The sequence below is a fragment of the Lissotriton vulgaris genome, chromosome 12, assembly GCF_964263255.1.
Source record: "Lissotriton vulgaris chromosome 12, aLisVul1.2, whole genome shotgun sequence".
NCBI classification, from domain to species: Eukaryota; Metazoa; Chordata; class Amphibia; order Caudata; family Salamandridae; genus Lissotriton; species Lissotriton vulgaris.
In genome coordinates this window covers 212,771,519-212,791,754 of record NC_141700.1, presented here as the reverse complement: position 1 = coordinate 212,791,754, position 20,236 = coordinate 212,771,519, and the positions used below count along the sequence as shown (strand labels likewise).

Here is a 20,236-nt window from a genome sequence, read left to right as displayed (position 1 = left end):
CACCAGGAGGCAAACACAGACCAGGTGAATAACTACTTCAGGCTCAGAGCATTTCCCCTACCCAGGCCATGAAACCCTTAAAGGTACCAGCCAAGCACCCTCGATGCAGAAGACCACCCACATAACTGTTCTCTCGTCCCTTATTGCAGAGACATCTCTCTGCCACTATTCGCCCTTTTACCCGCATTGTAGAAGTCTTCTACACCCACTTGGTCGGCCCCAGTTCCAGATTCCCCCGCCGCAGGATGCACACTGTACCCCCTAGCCCGCCACAGGCCTCCTGCTAACAGAGCAGGGAGGGTGGGTCCGGACCCGTGTCCGGTACCACCAGCACCACTGTGGGGGGCCATGCAGGGGCCCCCGGAGACGGGGTGCTGGTCAGCTCCGTAGAAACATCCTGACAGCAGCTGGCAACTGACAAATAAAATCATGGAGTCTGGCTGCAGGTGGCAGAGTGCTGCGAGACGTGCTCCTCACAGGAGCGTCTGCAGTGGCAGCGGCACCAGGCTGGCATGCGGCTTGCCCGCGCCCCATAATTAGAGCATCCCTGGCTTGGGAATAGGATTAACGCATCCACGCAGAACTTGAACAAACAGCTGGACAGGAGTATGATTCCTGCCGAGGAGGCGGCCTGGAGGAGAGGCTGGCATCCACAGGACGGCACTTCGAAAGGAGGAGCTGTGTCGAGGCAGGCACAGCGCTTTGAAGGGCCAGGCACGCTGATGCAGAGAACAGCGCTTCAAGTAGCTGGGAGAGGTTAGCGCTTCAAGGAGCTGGGAGTGGTTAGCTCAGAGAGCAATGCTTTGAAGAGCTGGGACAGGTGGGCGCAAAAAACAATGCAGAGAATATCGCTTTCAAAGGCTGGGACAGGAGGTGCAGAGAACAGCGCTTCGAAGAGCTGGTACAGGTTAGCGCAGACAATAGCACTTCGAAGGGTGGGGGCAGGCTGATGCAGAGAACAGCGCTTTGAAGAGCTGTCCCTGGGAGTCCCCCTCATATGGCGCTGCCTCACTGCTGCTGCAGCGGGGAGGAGGGACATTAACGTTGGCGTGAAGGCAGCGTGATTGTAATAGAGGCCCAATCAGAGAGCCGACTGTCGCGTGTAAACAGCATGACTGATAAGAAATGTAGTCACATGCAGAGACGCCGTAGACTTGGTGTCCCAAGGGCTTGTCCATAAAAACTATAGGGCAGTAATGAAAGCCCCTGCACAGCGATAAGAAGCCAGAGTTTAACATAAATATTGACGTTGCCCAATAGAAAGCATGGGCGGGAGCAAAAGTTCTTCTCCTAAAATCCCTCTGCCCCAATAAATCTCTTGCTGCGCGAGCAATGCTGCGCCCTGCAATGCAAGGCGCGAGACCTAAAAATGACTAAATTAAAAAAAGATGTATTTTGTCTTGGAAAGAATGCGCTGCCATAATAGTCCACAGCACTGAAAGGAACTACTTTTCATGTGGAAATGCACCTTGTGAAAGAGCAGAATGACATTACAATGAAGCAAGTAAATGGCTTAGGTGTGCCAACCCTTTGCCTCATATGCTGTAGTGGGCACAAGAAACTTATGAAAGACACATCAACATATCAGTGGATAAAGACGGCTAACTGAAAGCCCATGTAAGCATATTATATTTATAATTGTTATGTTATGTTAGTAAAGCATGTGAATACTTCTATGGCAACATGAAAAGCCAGGTTTTGAGTTTTGTTCCTGAAAATGTAGATTTCAGTGATGCTTTTCAATAGGAGTGGAAGTTGATTCCAGGTAGAAGGCACTAGGTAAGAGAAAGTTTGACTACCTGACCAAGTTATTTTGATGAGAGGAACTGTCAATTTTGAAATCTCACTTGATTTAGGAGGATGGCAGAACAGAATGTAAAAAGGAACAGCAATGTGCTCCGTCCAGATAATAACAAAAGGAGGGATGATGGTGATGGATGGTTTATTGCAGAAGACAAAATCAAGCAAATGGTACACTTTCTGAGTGGGTAGAGTGGAAAGCAGAGCCAGCCCAGATGGAATGGCGGAGTCACAAAATGTAGAAGTATTTGCTTATTTCTTTCATCAAAGTGAATATTTAGATCTAGCAATGTAAAATGAGACAATTTTAGGGAAAAAGAAGCTAACAAGTTTGGAGGGTGGATAGAGAAATTGATCTTCGGACCTGGAGGTCTATATATATAGGCTCCTGTCAAAGAGGTGATGTGGGAAGATTCAAGACTGAGTAACTGCACATCACAGTTGTAGAAGCAAAATGTCTTGCTAACTCCAGGCCTAAAAAGCATTGCCTGAGCTAATATGGTTCAGGGCCAATACCTATTGGCTTTCTTTGCTACTTAGATATCAGCAATTTCATTGGAAACTGAGCTTATATCCTTTCTCGTAGTCTTTTGCCGGATTTTGTACTATGCAGGCGTGTCACAGAGCTCGGGTAGAAACACCCTAGGTATACACCAGACAAATCTGCCAAGATGTTTCCTCTCCTTTGATATAATCTCATTCATAATGGTTCTCCTTCTATTCTCAACCATGCCCAGTTAACAATAATGAGATGAAGTGCACTTTCTAACCTCTCTATATTATTTTGTGAATTTTTCATAGCCCTCTCACTATTTGGCCATGAAAATGTGTAAGTTTCCGACTGGTGCAGTGCATATATTGCCCTAAACTTCGCTTGGCAACCTTGATTAATCAATTTGGTGAATGTCATTTTACCATCTTTATCCCTTCACACTTTGATTTCTCTGCAGTGCAAGGACTCGTAGATCACTATTCCTATTCTGATGGCCTTCTTTCGCCTCCATTCTACTACTACTACTTTCCAATATTTCAGATAATTTGCCTAGAATGTCACTTCTCTTTTCATGCTTGACATGACTTAAGAGTTGGGTTCTGCAGCAACTGGGGACAGGTGCCTTGGAGACCTGGTAGCTCCATATAACATGTTCTCTGTTTTGTAAAAGTCTATCAATTTACAGTCAGGGGCTCACTGTTTTGTTCTATTTGAATACTGGCAATCTTTCTTCTCCCAATTGACATTGTTTACTGTTTCTTTATGTTCGAGCGTCCTTGTTTAGGGTATTTTTGTGCCCTTGTCTAAATGTCATTTTCGCAGTTATCTCCTGATATATGATTATGTATGTTTTTTATGGACTATATCAACTTATTATTTTGTTTCCAAGCCCAGGGATTGCCTTAGGCATGTGCAAGCTGTGCACCAGCGCAGGGCCACCAAACCCCAGGGGCCACCACGCCAATATATATCCTTAATATAATAATCCTCTGAGGATGGATACATATTTGCGTGGTGTTCCCTGGCAGGGATTTGGTGGCCTCCGGCTCTGTTCCACTTCCAAAGACCCTGACCTCCACCTTCCTGAGCTCCGGGGCTCTGCCCCACCCGGACCCCCTCTTCTGCGGGCCCATACTTACGCTCCCTGCCCAGGGCCGCCATAAGCCTAGAGCGTGCCTGCCAAGCCATGCCATCATTGCCAGGAACGTTTTAAGGAATGGGTAAAGTGGGTTCTGGCCCAGGGTCCCAGCCTCGCAGGGGGTCGCCTGGCAGAGCCACCTCTTTTTTGTCTTGCCCTGATGACCTGGAATAGTTCTTAAACAGATTGCATTTTCCTGCAACTTCGTTTTATGTGGATGATGTGTGAGTCTATTATAGGCATTTTCAGAAAAATGTTGTTTGTTTCATGCAACATCCATAAATAAAGTTACTTTTAGATCATAACAGGACCTCACATCTGAGAAATGGGAGGGGGTCACAGATTATTTGCAGTAATATTAGTGAGCTGCTGCTGTGTTACAATATTGAAAACACACAATTACTATTCCTGAATGTTATATGCATAACATTTAGAATTTCGATCAGTGTGACTGTGCACTGTTAGTGACCCGGTCAAAGAGTTCATGAAAGAGCTGACACTGGATCATAAATTCAAATCTGTTGTCAACAGGGGCACCCAAAATATGTATGGTCCTGGGCCCTCAAGATCCTTAAGAGGTCCCTGATTATTGCAGAAGGCTGATTGTGGCTATTTCTGTAATACTGAATTGTTTGATTCCTCTGCAGATTCATCTGCAAGTGTGTTGAATGGGTAGAAACCTTATTTGCAGTCATTCTGATGGCAAAGGTGAGAACCTCCAGTTCCCCTGCTAATATTATACATGCACAGAGGAAGTATGTCTCTGCCACTGGAAAGGTTGTACACCTTTTCTGGATGTATTACGGTGGGGAGGAGCCAGAAGGGCCCCAGAAATGACGTGGGCCTGAGTGTCAGCAGAAGAGAGGTGCAGTTCGGGTCTACTCTCTGTGTTGTATGGGACCTTAGTACCATGGTAAAAGAGTGTGGGCTCACTGTTTTGTTCTATTTGAATACTGGCAATCTTTCTTCTTGACCTTGATTATGTGGCCATGGCGGACTGACCACGACAATTGTTGTGACAGACACAGCATGTGTGTGTGTTTGGTGGTGCAAGACACAAGACCATAGGAATTTGCTACTGCCACCTCCTAGCGGATGTATATTACTTAGGGATCCCAAAATTACAAAGGTAACCACACAATTTTACCAAGCCTGGGGACAGGTGGCATACCAGTGGCTGTCCTAAGCCACCCAGACTACCCAGTTGCTGAATCAATACCAGTCTAGCAAGAAAGGGAACTTGGATTTAATGCATACAATAATCGATGCCACATAAAAGTTACCTTTACAAAATGACCAGAAGTTTAATTGGCAGATTACTGCTTATCCTAGGTAGCCTATATGCGGTTATGCCAAGTTGAATTTGCCACAGGTTCATGGGCTCGCCAACAAATTTGGCTTCAGAATGTGCACGGCTGCCTCCAAAAGGGGAGCCTTTGAAGATGAGCATGGAGGAAAGACTACAGTCTCCAAAGAGTTTGGATCCCCATTGGTCCTGTGCTCATGGCGATGGACTTTCCACTGAGACAGTCTGACATCATTAACCCTTAGGAGCTGTTTATCCTAAATAAATCGCTCATGATAGGCATCATTGGGTGTCAAACACAGAAGACAGTTCTAAGCAAAAGTGAATCCTATTAACATCAGTCCAAGCACTGCCTGACCTTTGAAAAACTAATAAAAGGAGGTTGGGTTCGAGTAAACTGGAAGCCTCAAAAGCAGCTGTCGTGCAATGACCCTGAGAGCCACAGAACAAAGACAACGGCCTCTCTCAGGGTTCACCCCCACGGCCCCACCCTTGTAGCGCCAGTAGGTAGTCGGATGAGCAGGGGAGGCAAGAAGTCTGCAAAGGCTTGGAAGATTCAGCAGGCCTGTCCAAGTAGTTAGATTTCTGCCCAATTCCCAGGGAACTGAAAATACCTGGTTCTAGGAGAGCTCTCACACTCTGCAGCACCGCCCTTAGTGGACATTCCATTTAATTGCACTGTCCCAGACCGCGCCCCAATATTGTCCTGGACATGCCAAAGACACCAAGTCGGAGTCCGTAGCAGTGATGGAGCCATTACAGGGCATTTAACAAGGCCCCGCATTTTATTAAGTGTTCACTTAGTGCAGTAAACAGAACAATGATCTTTTTTGCTGCTTTACTGTAATTTGGTTTGTTTGTGTTCTATCCTTTTCTTATATATCCCCTTATACAATCTCCCTTTCCATGTTTGTATTCAGTCGGTCCTTGCTGTAATATAGTGTTCTCTGCTTTTCAGTTTGAATTGTGAGGTACTGTTTTGCTACTACTGTGACGCATTAAAACAAATTAGTCTCTGAACGCGTGAATAATCTTAGTCTGATATTATCACCTATAGAGTTCCTCAGTATAAATTAAACTGCGTCATGGAATATCTTCTTTTGACCTCTTTCGAAAGGAGCACATAAATCCCTGTAAACAGATACAATAAAAAGATGTTCGCCTAAACGGAAGTGACGGAAAGAAAGTTAAAAGACACAAGGAAGTAACGCAGCCTGAATGAGTCAGCAGACTAGGGAGTTAGAAAAACGCCCGTGGCTGCAACGAGGAACATTTAAGGAGGAAAACGACAGTGTGAACGTGCTTTACTGACAAAGCACTGTTTGAGAATGGAGAATCTCACAGTTGCTTTAGCACGTGAAACACGCTGTTTGATTGTGAGGCAAAATGGCATCTGAGAAAAAAGTTTTACCATTCTGATTCCTCGCGCAAACGTCCCCATTGATCGCTGCTAATGTCTTTGCAGCCTTTTTGTGTCCACGCACCCTGAACGTTTTATTGGAAGTTTCAGGTTCTATAGTATTGATTTTTCCAAACAGTGATTGGGATATAAAAAGAAACAAAGGACTGGGTCTCAACGCAGGTGGTCTCCACGAGGACCATTGGAGAAGAGCAAGTAATGTGTCGGAGTTAACAACGTGATAGGAAGTAGCAGGCGCCCGGAGAACAACAGACATCCAGAAAGGGTCGCTCTGTCTCAAGCTCGTGTGACTGAGATGTTGTCAGACGCCCTCCACGTCCTGTTCTGTTGCTACCGTCAACTATTCAGACGTGTTTTTTTCTTTTCAACACAGCTGTGGCATCAAGCCCCTTGACGGATTTTACTGTGCTTCGCTCATATTCGTTTTACGGTGGGAGAATAATACTTGATTGAACTTTGTTAGGGAGAGGATGTGGCCTAACGGCTAGGGCAGTCGACCTCAAAGCAGGGGAATGGGGTTCGAGCCTCGACAGGGATGCTCAATATTCTGTAACTCTGGTCAAATTGCTGAGGGGGAGATTTACTAAGATTTTGTGCCCTGTTTGCATCACGAAAGTGACGCAAAACAGCGCTAAATATTTTTTGCAAATGTACTTTCCAGCACTAAACTTGTTTAGTGCTGGAAATAACATAAAAGTAATGCGTTACATTGTGCCATGGGGGCGAGCCAAGGGTGATGGGTTTATGGGCGTTCCCATGCAACCACCCAAGGTTTCTCACACTAAACTTAATTTACTAAATACAGTAGATTGGGTTCAGCGTGAGAAAACAGCGCCATTTTAAACTAGGTGCAAGGAATGGGAAATGCTTTAATTTCTCCTTCCTTTTCCGACTTTGCATGCATGCTGCATTGTGCAGCACGTATACAAAGTGGAAAAAGCTTTCCCTCATGTCTAGGCATAGTATTTTGTACAGGAAGTGTCCTGTACAAAACCTATGCTAGACTCACACACACCCTAGTGCACAGATTTCCAAACTGTGTGGCGCGACACGTTACTGTGTGCAAACTGGGCGAAAGCTGATCGAGTTTAGTGAACGGGGTAGGTGAACAGGCAATCAGCATATTTGTCCTTGGAATTAGGAGTGGCCAAAAAAGGCAAGTGAAACTGATAAACAGCAGACCTATCGTGTCCTGATTCAGAAATGTGGAGCAAACAATTTGCCCCCAGGTTTTTTAATCCAATTCCAAACAGGCCCAACAATCCTGTAGCACTGGTAAAGAGTAAAGATGCACATTTTGCCATCACCAGCCCATGTTTGGATGGCTGAAGGTTTGAATGCTAAAAGTAGGGTTCTGTCTTTCCTTGAAAGCAGCTGTTAACCTTGACAATGGTCAAACTGTGCACAACAGGCCTTGTTCCTTGTGGGCAGTCCCAAAGTTTTTATGGACTGCTGTTCAGTGTCTTTCAGTTATATTGATTTTTTCCCCCTGAAAGTGTGTGTGTGTGTGTGTGGGGCGGGGGGGGGGGGGGTTGTGTGTGTGTGGGGGGTTGTATGTGTGGGGGGTTGTGTGTGTGTGTGTGGGGTTGTGTGTGTGTGTGTGTGTGTGTGTGGGGTTGTGTGTGTTTGGGGTTGTGTGTGTGTCGGGTCTTGTGTGTGTTTGTGGTTGTGTGTGTGGGGGGGTAGTGTGTGGGAGGGTTGTGTGTGTGTGTGGGGTTGTGTGTATGTGTGGGGATGTGACTGTGTGGGGGGTTGTGTGTGTGTGGGTTTGTGTGTAGGTGGTTCGGGCTCACTCGCTCGTGTTACCGTGTCCATGAAAATCTTTTCACAAAAAGGTGTCACCAACATGAAAAGTTTGGAAAGCTGTGCCCTAGCGTCATGGCACTAAGGTGGTGCTTGGCGCACAGCAGCTGTAATCAGCGTCGGTGCACGGGAAAGGGGAGGAGAGAGCCATATCTTTGAAAATATGGCACTCTTCTGCTCCCTCTCTGTCACGCAAAGCTTGGCGATTTGGTAAATCTCCCCATGCCTAACAAAAATGAATGTGTTTGTCTGTAACGCAACTGGTGCTCATGTAAAGCGCTCTGATACCTTCAGGTCTACTTTGCGCTATATAACCCCCCCCAAGAATTTTTTAAAAATTGGTGGTGATAAATATTGGAGCACTGAAAAATATTTACAAAAGACCATGGCTAGAGAAGGACGTGTGCACATTTTGTATATAGGCACTCATGCCTACCGGACTCCCATAGGAAAACCTTAGTTCAAGCTCTGGTCATAAGCAGACTTGATTATTGTAACGGTCTTCTGGCAGGTGCAAATGAGGAGGTTCTAGACCGTCTACAGGTGGTACAAAATACCGCAGCTAGGCTGGTGTTAAATGTACCTCCTAGATCCCCCTCCAAACCACTACTTCAAAAACTACATTGGCTACCAATACGCCAACGTGTGAAGTTCAAGACCTGCTGCGTTATCCATAAGGGACTTAATCAATTGGGACCAGAGTATCTAGCCAGCAAGTTTGTTCCTTATGCCCCTATTCGTTCCCTCAGATCCAGTGACCAGCTGTTACTGAATGTTCCTAGGATAACCAAATCCAGACTAGGTGGTAGGGCCCTGTCTGTAGTAGGTCCTAATCTCTGGAACTCCCTCCCACTTTCACTAAGACAGTGTCATAACCACTTCCAATTCAGAAAATGTCTGAAAACTTTTCTGTTTGGCTCAGTTTAGTTGTTTATTTTCTGGACCCTGAACCTCACAATACTCTCTTTTTAATTGAAATGCTCCTCTGTCAGTTGTATTACTGGTTGCCAACAGCGCGGAGATACTCCTTCGGGAGTCTATTCACAGCGCTATAAAAACTCGCAAATAAATATAAAAACTCGCAAACAAATGCTCCGTGGCATGGGCCACAATCTTTCTTGCTCTAGGGGTTTCTTTTACAACACTTTGTTTTTCATTTAAGAGATGTTGGGATCATTTGAACTGAAGGAAGACTATATGTCCCAGAATGCAAAGGTTACTATCACAAGCACCGGACTAGAAACAGAAGTGCCTCATAACCTGAAAGTATCTCTTTCTCTGGAACAAGTGTTCTCGAAATGAACTTCGCATCGTTCTATTAGTAAGGACATATCTTATAAAATAAACTAAAGACATCAGTGTGAATGGTAAAAAATAACAGGTTTAATTCCCCACATCCCAATTCAACATTTCATTTTCCAAAAATAATTTGATTTACTTATTTTTCACGGTTTACACAGTGGTTGATTATTTACCTGTTGATTGATTAACTGGCTAAAACGCATATTAAAATAATTAATGACTATTTTTTGTCCTCCTACGGAGATTGCTAGACCGATGGATGATTAATAGCTAAATTAATTGAGGCTGAGGTTTTCCAGCAGAGCAAAGGAACGTGTTTAATTGTGAATTCTAAGTCCACCTAAGATGTGATGGGTGATATGGCCTTGGTTGCATGTCACATGTGATCTGCTGGGCAGCCCTTCCTGTGGAGCATCACTTCATGTTTGGAGACCAGCCTTGGAGCTGACTGTCCTGGTGTTTTTTCTCTTCAATCTTCTAAAGTATGCGAAGCCTGATCCATAAAGGGATAGTTGAAAAAAGTATTGGATCCTTTAATAGTGCTTGGAAGGCATATGCCGTAAATGAAGTGGAAGGAACCACATAGGTCAGTCATCCCCATAGCATGCCTTTCTTGTGTCAATCAGGAAATTATCCACTACAGACAAGTTTGTGACTGTATATGGTTTGCATTTTCAATGAGTGATCAATAAACAATTTTTAGAAATCCTTGTCCAATCCCCAATAATCGAAATAAACAAGCCACCTTTAGCTTGTGGTATGCAAAGATTTTCCAGATGGTCTTTGTTTCTATCCCTTGCGAATCGCAATAGACATACACCATGGCCTTCAAGCAATGATATTTGAGGAAGTGTTTTCACAAATCCAACCACGGTGTGCTGCTTTGGGATTGCAAATACAACCCATCTCTATACCTTTTGCCCTTTGTATTTCACGAGTCTACAAGCAGTAATTGACAAATATAGGACTTTTTTGTCCATGACATACAAGAAGTGACATTTTTAACTAAACTTGTAGAAAATTGCATATAAAAATAATAAGATTTTTTATGAGGCACAGTAACATGATTGTACAGTTAACTTTTATTTGGGGAAATTGGATACCTTTCCATATAGGATTTTTTCATTAATTTTGTCTTTGGCTGTGTCAGTAATTGATGGATGACTCCCAAGAAGCTTGCACCATCTTTGTGATATATATCTATGTTGCCTTAGAATATCATGCAAGTCTGAAATTTATTATAATTGTAATTAAAATAAAAGCAGAATAAGAACAAAATCAGCTGTTTCGAATTCTAGCCTTTTTAAATCATACACAAAATAGGAAAAAAGGACCAGCAGAGAAATAAATAAATCCCAAGTACACAATCAAAGAGCACGCTAAAATATAAACATAATTATTTGAAAATATATAACTCTCTGGCTGCATTCCACATTTCTTCAAACACCCTGGGGTCTTAACAAGTTCTGTCTGCATCAAGGAACCATATATAACGCCTAACCGTGAATGCTAAGTCATAAGTGTTTTAGTGCCCAATCAACTGGGATCTATCTATCTATCTATCTATCTATCTCTATCTATCTATCTATCTATCTATCTATCTATCTATCTATCTATCTATCTATCTATCTATCTATCTATCTATCTATCTATCTATCTATCTATCTATCTATATATAGATAAATAGATATATATAGATATTACCTGCTGGCAATCGCCAGTAGGTAGTTATACTTAGAACCTAGTTTCCATAGGGAAAGCGTTTATTGACTTGCTTATAACTTTAGTACCATTTGACAAATCTTCCCGACATTTTCCTAAAAAAAGTGTCTTCTGAGCATGGAAAGTTTCTGGGTGATCCATCTAACGGGGGCCAAGAAAGAGGGATGGAGGGTAGAAAATGTGCATTTCCCATGTTAAATCCCATTGGGATTGTTAACGTGTCTACAGCCCGAACTGCTGAACGGAATTACACCAAATTTAGCAGAAAGCTAGCTCTTAGTCCAGAAAGAGCCCATGTTGTGTGAAAAAGGAAAAATAAATGTGTATTTGCTGAGATCTGATTGACTGTCAGCACTTCAACCAGGAAGTGCTGGCAGCCATCTTGGGACCAATGTACATGATAGCACTCCATTTAAATGCATTGTAGTGAATGGCAGGTTTTGAGGGTTACTTTAGTTACAATATAAATCATTTGTTGATGGTGCCATACAAATGTTTGGAAATGTAGTGCGTTCTAATGTAATTTTACCTCGTGAAAAAGATTTCTACTGGGTTTTCATTAATCATGTTTGAGTGAAAATAGTTTTCTCTCGGTTTTCCCATTGAAGTTATGGGGGATGCTCCAGAAGGTAAAATGAAAGCAAAATAAATTCACGCTATCTTTCTCATCCATATGAGAATGAAGTGTGGCATTTTCAGTAAAACATGTCCTTCTAACAGGCGCAGCTAGTCAGTCTATTCCTTTGTGTTCTATTGCAGCCTCCCAGAGTGTTCTGAAGAACAACTAGAGAGCTAACTGTCTTATTTATGACAAAAGTATGGCACATCTGAAGCCATCTTGATTTAATCAAACTGGTACAACTTAAACCTTTTAATTTAGAAAGAAACAAAATGAGGGGATGGTTTTGTCATAAATATCTTCCTCTTCTATTTCATTAAAACATTCTGACATGCAGAATGAAACATGCACTTTCAACACCAGCAGCAGACTGCTACTTAACTCCCCGGTGACGAGCAGCTTTACAACAGGTTCTAATGAGCAACTGGTGTGCTAACATTCTGAATTCATGCCAAAAGTGTGGCATCTTGATGGAATCGAAGTGGAAACTGCAAGCATTTTCTACTGAGGATACTCCAGTAAATGAGGAAATTAGGGGGCTCAAAACAAATAAGTCTCCCAAGATGGCCACCATAGAAAAAGAGGTGAAATGTGGCACAAATGGTGCCCAAATATAGCCCCTGTATAGCCGAAAAACAAGTAATTTTTATTTTTTGTTTGCTGTTTTATATAGCACAGACTTGACCCGAAATAAATAAATAAATAAAAAGTATTGGAGTGTTTTATATGAGCATCAGTTATATTACACAAGGACAATTATTCACCCATACAGGAACTCACCCACCCACTTTTTCTCCCATAAGCCCTTCACACACGTACTCACAGACCTATATAGCCACTCAGACATCCACTCACACATGGATACACACAGTCACACAACTACTCACATAATATATGTTAGAAATAGTATCACTCAGTAGCACACAAAGTATTGTAATTTAACTTTTGTAGTAGCTTATTATATATGTTTAACACTCATAAACATTTAGAAAGCACTCACATTCACTGGATGATGTTATCAGTGATGTCATTTGAGATGTCATCAGTGATGTCATGTGTGATGTCACTGACCATGTCATAAGTGATGTAATATGTCAGGTCATAAGCAGTGCATTGCCCCGGGGGGGGGGGGGGGGCATAAGTTATAGTTAGCTCAGGTAAGTATAGCTAATGAATTTCACTAATTTTGTACGAGTGAAATCTGTAACCTTTGTTACAAACATACACACACACACACACATATCAATTCATTACCTATTCAGAATTATTTTATTTCTAATGCACCAAAAATCGCAATCATAATTAGTGAAGCACATAACGATATGTGGTTCCAAGATATAACAATGATACCTCTAACATATATAACCCTAATGGTGGATGCCTTGCCTGCACATAAATCATTCCTATTTAGGTGGACATGTATTACCAGGCTCTTTTCTCATTGTGTTGCCAATACACAAAATGGCATTTTTTTAGACTGAAAGAGATTAGTGGCACACTTTTCATGTTATCTTTTGATTTTGATTATTTTTTAAAACTATGATTTAATGGAATATAGGATCATGGATCCTGATGGGCCTGACAACTTTGTAGAAATAATCAATCTCTGTTGTATCAATATACACACCTTTTTAGAATTTTGATAGATTACTTTTAATGGTCTCCTAATTATTTTTCTTTTAGGTAATGGCTGTCAAATCAACCACTGCTGAAGTGATGACTTTAATATTCTACAACATTTCATATGAAGGAGTTCCTGCTTGAATACTTTCAGTATTTTAGAGATTCCTGGCCTGCTTCAAGGAGTGTTAACTAAACACTTCCGTGCCTAAAAATGTACCAAAAAATGAAGGAAAACTATTGTTTACATGTTATTCTCCTCTGCCTGGGCATCGTTTACTGTAGCAACGCAATATCGCCGGAAAAATTTGATCATTTACGAAGGTCAACGCATTCACGTCACGAACGAGGAAAAGAAGGACAAGTTCTTCATCGTTCAAAGAGAGGCTGGGTTTGGAATCAGTTCTTTGTCATAGAAGAATACACAGGCCCAGATCCTGTTCTTGTTGGAAGGGTAAGCCTTCAAGAAATATTACTTCATTTGTGTACTTGTTTTTGTAAAGACATCACAGACTTGTGGCATGCTTAATTTGTGCAGGTGGTTGTTGGTGGCTGAAACTGGAAGTCATATTTATGTACTAGGAATTATTTTTCATCATCAGATTTGACGTCAGAAAAGCAATGACAAAAAGAGAAAGTAAGGTTGAGAAAGAACCAGCAACCACGAATTAAAGGGTCTGGAAGTGTAGGGCGGTGGGAGAAAGGGGCATAAGATGGAATCAGGACTAGAGAACCTTGGAATGCTGCAACCCTGACAATTGGCAGTGCTGTGGCTGGCTCATAAGAAAACATTTGGGCCCCTGCAATGATTTCTTGTAAAAATTAAGCACAGACTTGGTGTACAACAATGACATATCCCCTGCTGCCCTGCAGAGAATGTATTAATTAGTTTCATGTTCTTGATCATCAAGAATAGATATGTTAATAAACATGGTGTTTGACTTTTAATGCTTGTTCTAATTAGTGTTCATTTTTACACTAGTGCCAATTTACGCGAGGTGCAATTTACACTGTCTTTTAACACCTAGCTCTAAAGGCGCACACAGAACGTTTAAAATGGAGGCAATGATGTGTGCAAAATGCGTACAGATACTCTTAGTGTACAATATTTCATATAATTAACTGTAATCGATAACTCCAAGGCAAAAACATCGGTGCCAATTCACCAACAATTTGCTATGTGACTTACTCTTGGAGGACTTCTAAATTGTGTAAGACATGAGTATAACAAGAGTAAATCACTTGTGCAGCAAATTCTTTGTGAATCGTGCCCAGTGTTTACACCTGGTCCACATGCGATTTTCTACAGGTTGTTTTTGCACCTATAATAATATCCATCGAGCCTATGGATCAGCAGTTTGACGCAGTGCGTGCATGCATTAGTGGTGTCAGGTCACTCTACAAAGGATACAATGTTGGAAAACCTTTTGGGCATATTTAATAATTTAATAGGAAGACACCAAAATGGCAAAATAAAAGTATTCCTCGATGTCCACAGTTCCAGCGGCATGGTATAACATATATATTCAATAAGAAAGATGACATTTTTGGGAAGTATTCTATTGGCAAAATAGGGAGAATATGCTAATCATTTCTAGACAGAGGATAAGAGGCATTTTATATCAATTTTTCCACAAACCATATGAAGGGCTCTTCCACATGCCAAGAGGATGCAGAAGAGGGTAGATGTGGTGCAGCGGCCACAGCGACTGACTCCTGAGCGCAAGTCTCACGGTTCGATCACCAGCTGCAGCTCAGCTCAGCCTCATGTGACTCTGGGCATTAGCTTTCCTAATCACCTCAATGGTCCCCAGTGCCTCGAGACCCTTAAGGGTGATTCATCATCATCATAAAATCTTTATTTCGGTAGAAGTACCATAAAAGCACAGGTTAAAACATATAAGTATTAGATAATTCTCACAGTTTATACATAACAATTAATTATCACATATTACATTAAATTAAAAAAAAATAAGGTGCAATTAAAAACAAAGCAAGAATTGTTAAATTGTTAAAAGCAAAACAGGATTGATCATTTGACTCATATGCCAGAGTTAACCCTGAATAGTTAAAACTCCACGGATGCGCCACATAGCTGCCAGAAACTGCGAGACAGCAAAAACAATTGGACAGGCGGTATTAGTTTTCAGTACTCTGAGCGCGTGCGCACACTGCTGGAAGCCAAGGTTTTTTCACAATGGGATAAGCAAGTGCTTCCTCGGTTTGTAATAAGCAGGGTAAAAAAAGAGAACGTGTGGCTCCGATTCACTGTCACATTCACACAGAGGGCAATTTTTCGGAGCGGACCTTGTCCAGTTACATGTGGAGGTACGTAAAGGTAATACTCCATACCTCCATTGCACATACAGTTTTCTGGCTACAACAGGGTAGATTATATCTAAAAAGCGTTTCATAACAATATGAATCTTTGACCAAAAGAAAGGTAGCAGTTCTAGAGCCAATTATGGGATTACACAGGGCCTTATTCATGTTCTCAGCACGATATACCTTCGTGAGCATGACGGATGAAATCTCTTTACAGCCCTGCTCCGGATCCGACCATAGGACAGGAAGTCCCAGCCTGGTGAATTCCTTCTTAATATGGGTGATTAGTTTGCGCTTTACAAATGCCGGATTTATTGATTTATTCAGAATGAAAATAGATCTCAGCAATATATATTGTCAGTGACCAATAGAAAACTGACACCCCCCACAATGGTAATACATCTTTTGTGTCAATCACAATAGAGAAGTATAGACTGTGCTGGTTTGTTCTAGTGGTTCTTGTGCCTAAGATGAAAGACTGAGAGAACAGCAGTGTTGTGCCCCTCTGAGATACTCGCCTCTCTGTGGCAGCACACCAGAGATCATTCACATTCTTGAAATGAGTGCATGGGGAAACTTCACTTTCTCTTTGATCAAGGATGGTCTAACTCACTTGTGGGAGCATCTCTTTTGCTCTCCAAAACGTGGGTTCCACCTGGCTATGGAGGCCTGCTGGTGCATGTTACCAATGACCAAAGACATCAATGACCTTGGCGAGGACACGTTTGAAGGCAAAAGCAATGTGGCACCCATCTACCAAGATCACGTCCAACCAACCAACCACCCACCCCCGATACAATGATTGGTACTTGTGCCCCTTTTTCTCTTACTCAACCCCTCTCCCTCTCTTTGACTTCCTCTACCTCTGACTGTCGCTCTACTTTTCTATCTACCTCTCCTTCTCTATGTTACAGGTCTCTTGCTGGTGTCTCTTTCTATCCTATCTTGCTTATCCTGCTCTCTATTTCTACGTCCCTCTAAAACACTTTTACACCTATCTGTCTACATTGCCTCTCTTTCCACCTCTCACTTCTCAACCTAGAGACTGACCCACCCCCCATACATTGCTTCACTTCTGGAGCTGAGGGCATCCTACTAGGTGCAGGCCCTTTGGTGCTGATTAACATATACTTTCAGTGTACTTCCTATTTTATGCTAGGGGATGAGGAAGGGGATATTCATGACACAGTCAATAACCTACCCTACACGTAAGGGCAGAGCCAACAAATAGTACTTAGGGAGAAGAGAATGAAAGATTGTGCCTAGCTAGATTAGAAACTAGAAAAACATGATTAAGCATTTTAATCTATTGTCCCTAGCTAGATTAGAAACTAGAAAAACATGATTTAGCACTTTTATCCATTCTGTTTCTGAAAGTTTAAGGCATTGTTCAATATTGTTTGGGATCACGAAGTCTTGAATTAACTGACCATTGGTAATAAATGGGATGCTGTTCCGAACAGGGGACCCCTAAATATTTCTTGCCCAGGTCCCAAAAACTCGTTACGCTTGCACTGCCTGAGCACTGTCTGCATCCAGATGCAAACACAGCCTAATTGTTTGTATATGTGTCAATGTCAATGTGTGCATTTGGCATGAAACAAAATAAACAAGCTTCCTTTTGTAATTACTTAGACTGGACAATGTTTTACTAAATGGGCACAAAAGCATTTTGAGTGCTCTACATTTATATAACAGGACACAGAATGCAGCTTTGCATTCACACCCTAGTCTTTGTGTTAAATTTGATATTCAGCTTGTTCAAAGAGCTTGTATTCTTCAATAAGGCTATTTGGCTCTAGAAGGAGAAATTATACTATCAAAATGGTTTCAACTATTCATTACAGACTCACTAATTCATGAATTGATACTGATTTTATTTCTATTTCTATGTTGCTCTCTGTAAATCGCTCTTATACCTCCAAGGGTCAAGTTTGTGCTATCTAAACAAATACAAATAAATAAAACTGCTGAATTTTTTGCAATTTACTGAAAGATACTCGATCAGTGTAACATTCCAAAGTAAATGTAGTACTTTTAAAAATGAGCCACCACCAACTAAGCTTTGTTTAACTGGGAACTCTCTGACAGAAGGCTTCTGAGGGATGCAGTGCGCATTGCGGACTGTGGTAAATCATTTTCTGCTGGTGAAAAACAGGGCGGTACCTCTTAAAGCCTTGTTGCATCATGCATAGTAGGTGGCAACAAGTCTGCTGGTGGATGTAATGTCACTGTATTGATGCAAGTTCAGGGGTGTTATTATTCCAAATCTTCAACAATTCAATGAAAGCTGCGTTTTGCAGGCTCTGAAGAGACCTCTTTCAACAACTTAAAGTCCTAGGCATACGGCATGCTCAATATTAATTTGAGGTAGCACAACATAGGTGTTTTCCCCAATACTCCTTCTTGGTGGCTGTCAATGACAATGCTTAGGATATAGTTTGTAATCACCACTGCTGCACACTTTAGCGGGCAAGTAGCCACCCCCTTGACATCTGAGTTTACAAATAGAGATCTCTTGTAGGTAGTGAGTGTGCGGCCAGTTATAAAATCCCCCGACATCTACACTCAAACCTCCTCCTACTAGAGCCACAAGTTGATCCAATCAAGACACATCCAAAGGCTAACCTTATTCTTTTACTTGGTGTTTGCTTACCCCCCCAGCCTCCGGGCACCATACGTGCTCTGGCGGTATCCCATTTGGTGCACTACATGGAAGGTCTGTTGGACCCTCTTTCAAGACATCCAGTGCTTACCAACCGGGTTTGGAAAGGGGGATTTATAAAGTGATTCTTGAGGGTGGATCTCTACGTTAGCACTTCCTCTGCAATTAATGCGGTTATTGATGCAGTCCTCTGTCACATTTGGTATTATAGAATAAGCAAGGGAGTCCCGTACCATAACTCCAATGTGCAATGGGTGCACAATAGTCATAGTTTATGAGATTTGTTTGATCTCTCTAATGCACACTTACTGTAACTTCACCCCATTTATTAGAAATTAGGGTAAAACTCTAAAGAATTCTGTCTCTATTTTTGATAGCTTCATTCAGATGTGGATTCTGGAGATGGAAAAATCAAATACATTCTCTCAGGTGAAGGTGCAGGAACCATTTTTGTTATCGATGACAAATCAGGGAACATCCATGCAACCAAGACACTGGACCGCGAGGAGAGAGCCCAGTACACGCTCATGGCTCAAGCAGTGGAGAGGGAGACCAACAAACCTCTGGAGCCACCTTCAGAGTTCATCGTGAAAGTCCAAGACATCAATGACAATCCACCTGAGTTCCTGCATGAAACCTACCATGCCAATGTGCCAGAGATGTCCAGCGTGGGTAAGTGAATCTTCCAGGAATCTGTTCAGATTGCAAGTATATTATAAAACGCCATGTTTAGGTCGAGCCTGGGCGGCGTATGCGCTGCTCTGCAAACCATGCTGTATTGGAGTACAGAGTAGAAGTCCCGCCCAGTCTCCACCCATATTTGTCACTGACTTGTGTCATTGTCCTTCGTAAATGCTGGCTTCTGATTTCTTTAGTAGGCTTGTTAGACCCTCCTTAGTACAGCCTTGCCTTCATTTGTTATCTCCCATGAGGAATGACCATTTTACTTCAGTTGTTACACAGTAAGTCTTTTTTTAGTCTGTAAGCACTATTTTCATTAATGCGTTTCTCCTACTGCGGGCATGACATGCTTTCCTGCAACATTCAGCGTGCCATTCCCGCTTTCACTTTCCACGCAGCCCGAGACAATGGTAGCCGCTTCTTTGAATAGGTCCAGCATTTACAAGAATTTTAGCTATTGGCATTGTATATGGCAATACCTTTTATTTATGTGTTAATTATCAAATTAAAGGCATTGTCATTTACAGTGCCAATAGCTTAAGCTCTAGCAAATGTGAGACCTATTGCATTGCAACTGCTTGTTTTAAAGATGCATTTATTTATGAAAATAAGTCGTATATGATTGCTTGTGCAGGTAAAGAAGGACAATTTAACTCAAATAGGAAAAAACAGACTCACACAGCAAGCTAATAAACGGAAGTTTAAAAAAAGGGCAGCATCTGGAAACCATAAAATCTGAAACTAGCTGAACACAGATTTGAGCAGATCACCCTGGCTGATCAGGTTAATTAAAATCAGCCGGCAGTAAATACATTTTAAGAGGTGACTGGCTCCTTACAAATCGGTCTGCTGCCGCCTGAGAGGCGGAAAGCTTTTGGCTGTGCATCTTGAAAGAGCCTACTTCTGGTAATCCGTTTGCACATTCGACATAAGTATGTTTGCCATTTCTCAAACCGTTCAGGTGACCTAATCCTTTTTTAGGTACTTTAACTTCGAGCTGTGTCCGTTTCTGTGCTCTTTATCCTTCTTCCTGCATGTTTTATTGCATGTTACACTCCACTGATACCAAAACTCATGCGGATCAAGTGTCTGATGCATTATTCAATAGACGTTCACATCTATAATGTGGTTCTCTTCACAGCCTATCTAAAAGTGGGCACTGACTCAAATTACAATAGGTGTTGCTTACTTTTCACCGATAGATGCGTGTAAAACATGGACATTGGGCAAGTATGTCATTCTGCGGCTGAGGCGTTTACCACATAATTATGTATTTAGTACACTCGCCCAAAAATTTGCTGCATATTTTGCAGATTTCAACGAAACAATTGTTTTTAGTAAC

At 42.1% G+C, this 20,236-nt stretch overlaps 1 protein-coding gene across 2 annotated transcripts in view; it reads left to right on the top strand.

Moving 5' to 3' along the window:
• The window catches only part of CDH11 (cadherin 11), a 274,044-nt gene that overhangs the window by 217,186 nt on the left and 36,622 nt on the right, over window positions 1–20,236 (top strand). For both annotated transcript variants that reach the window (XM_086947717.1, XM_086947718.1), the window contains 2 exons: window positions 13,287–13,677; window positions 18,591–18,885. In XM_086947717.1, coding sequence (XP_086803843.1) covers window positions 13,438–13,677; window positions 18,591–18,885 — 535 coding nt within the window. In that variant the 5' untranslated portion in view covers window positions 13,287–13,437. The remainder of the gene's footprint in view (window positions 1–13,286; window positions 13,678–18,590; window positions 18,886–20,236) is intronic.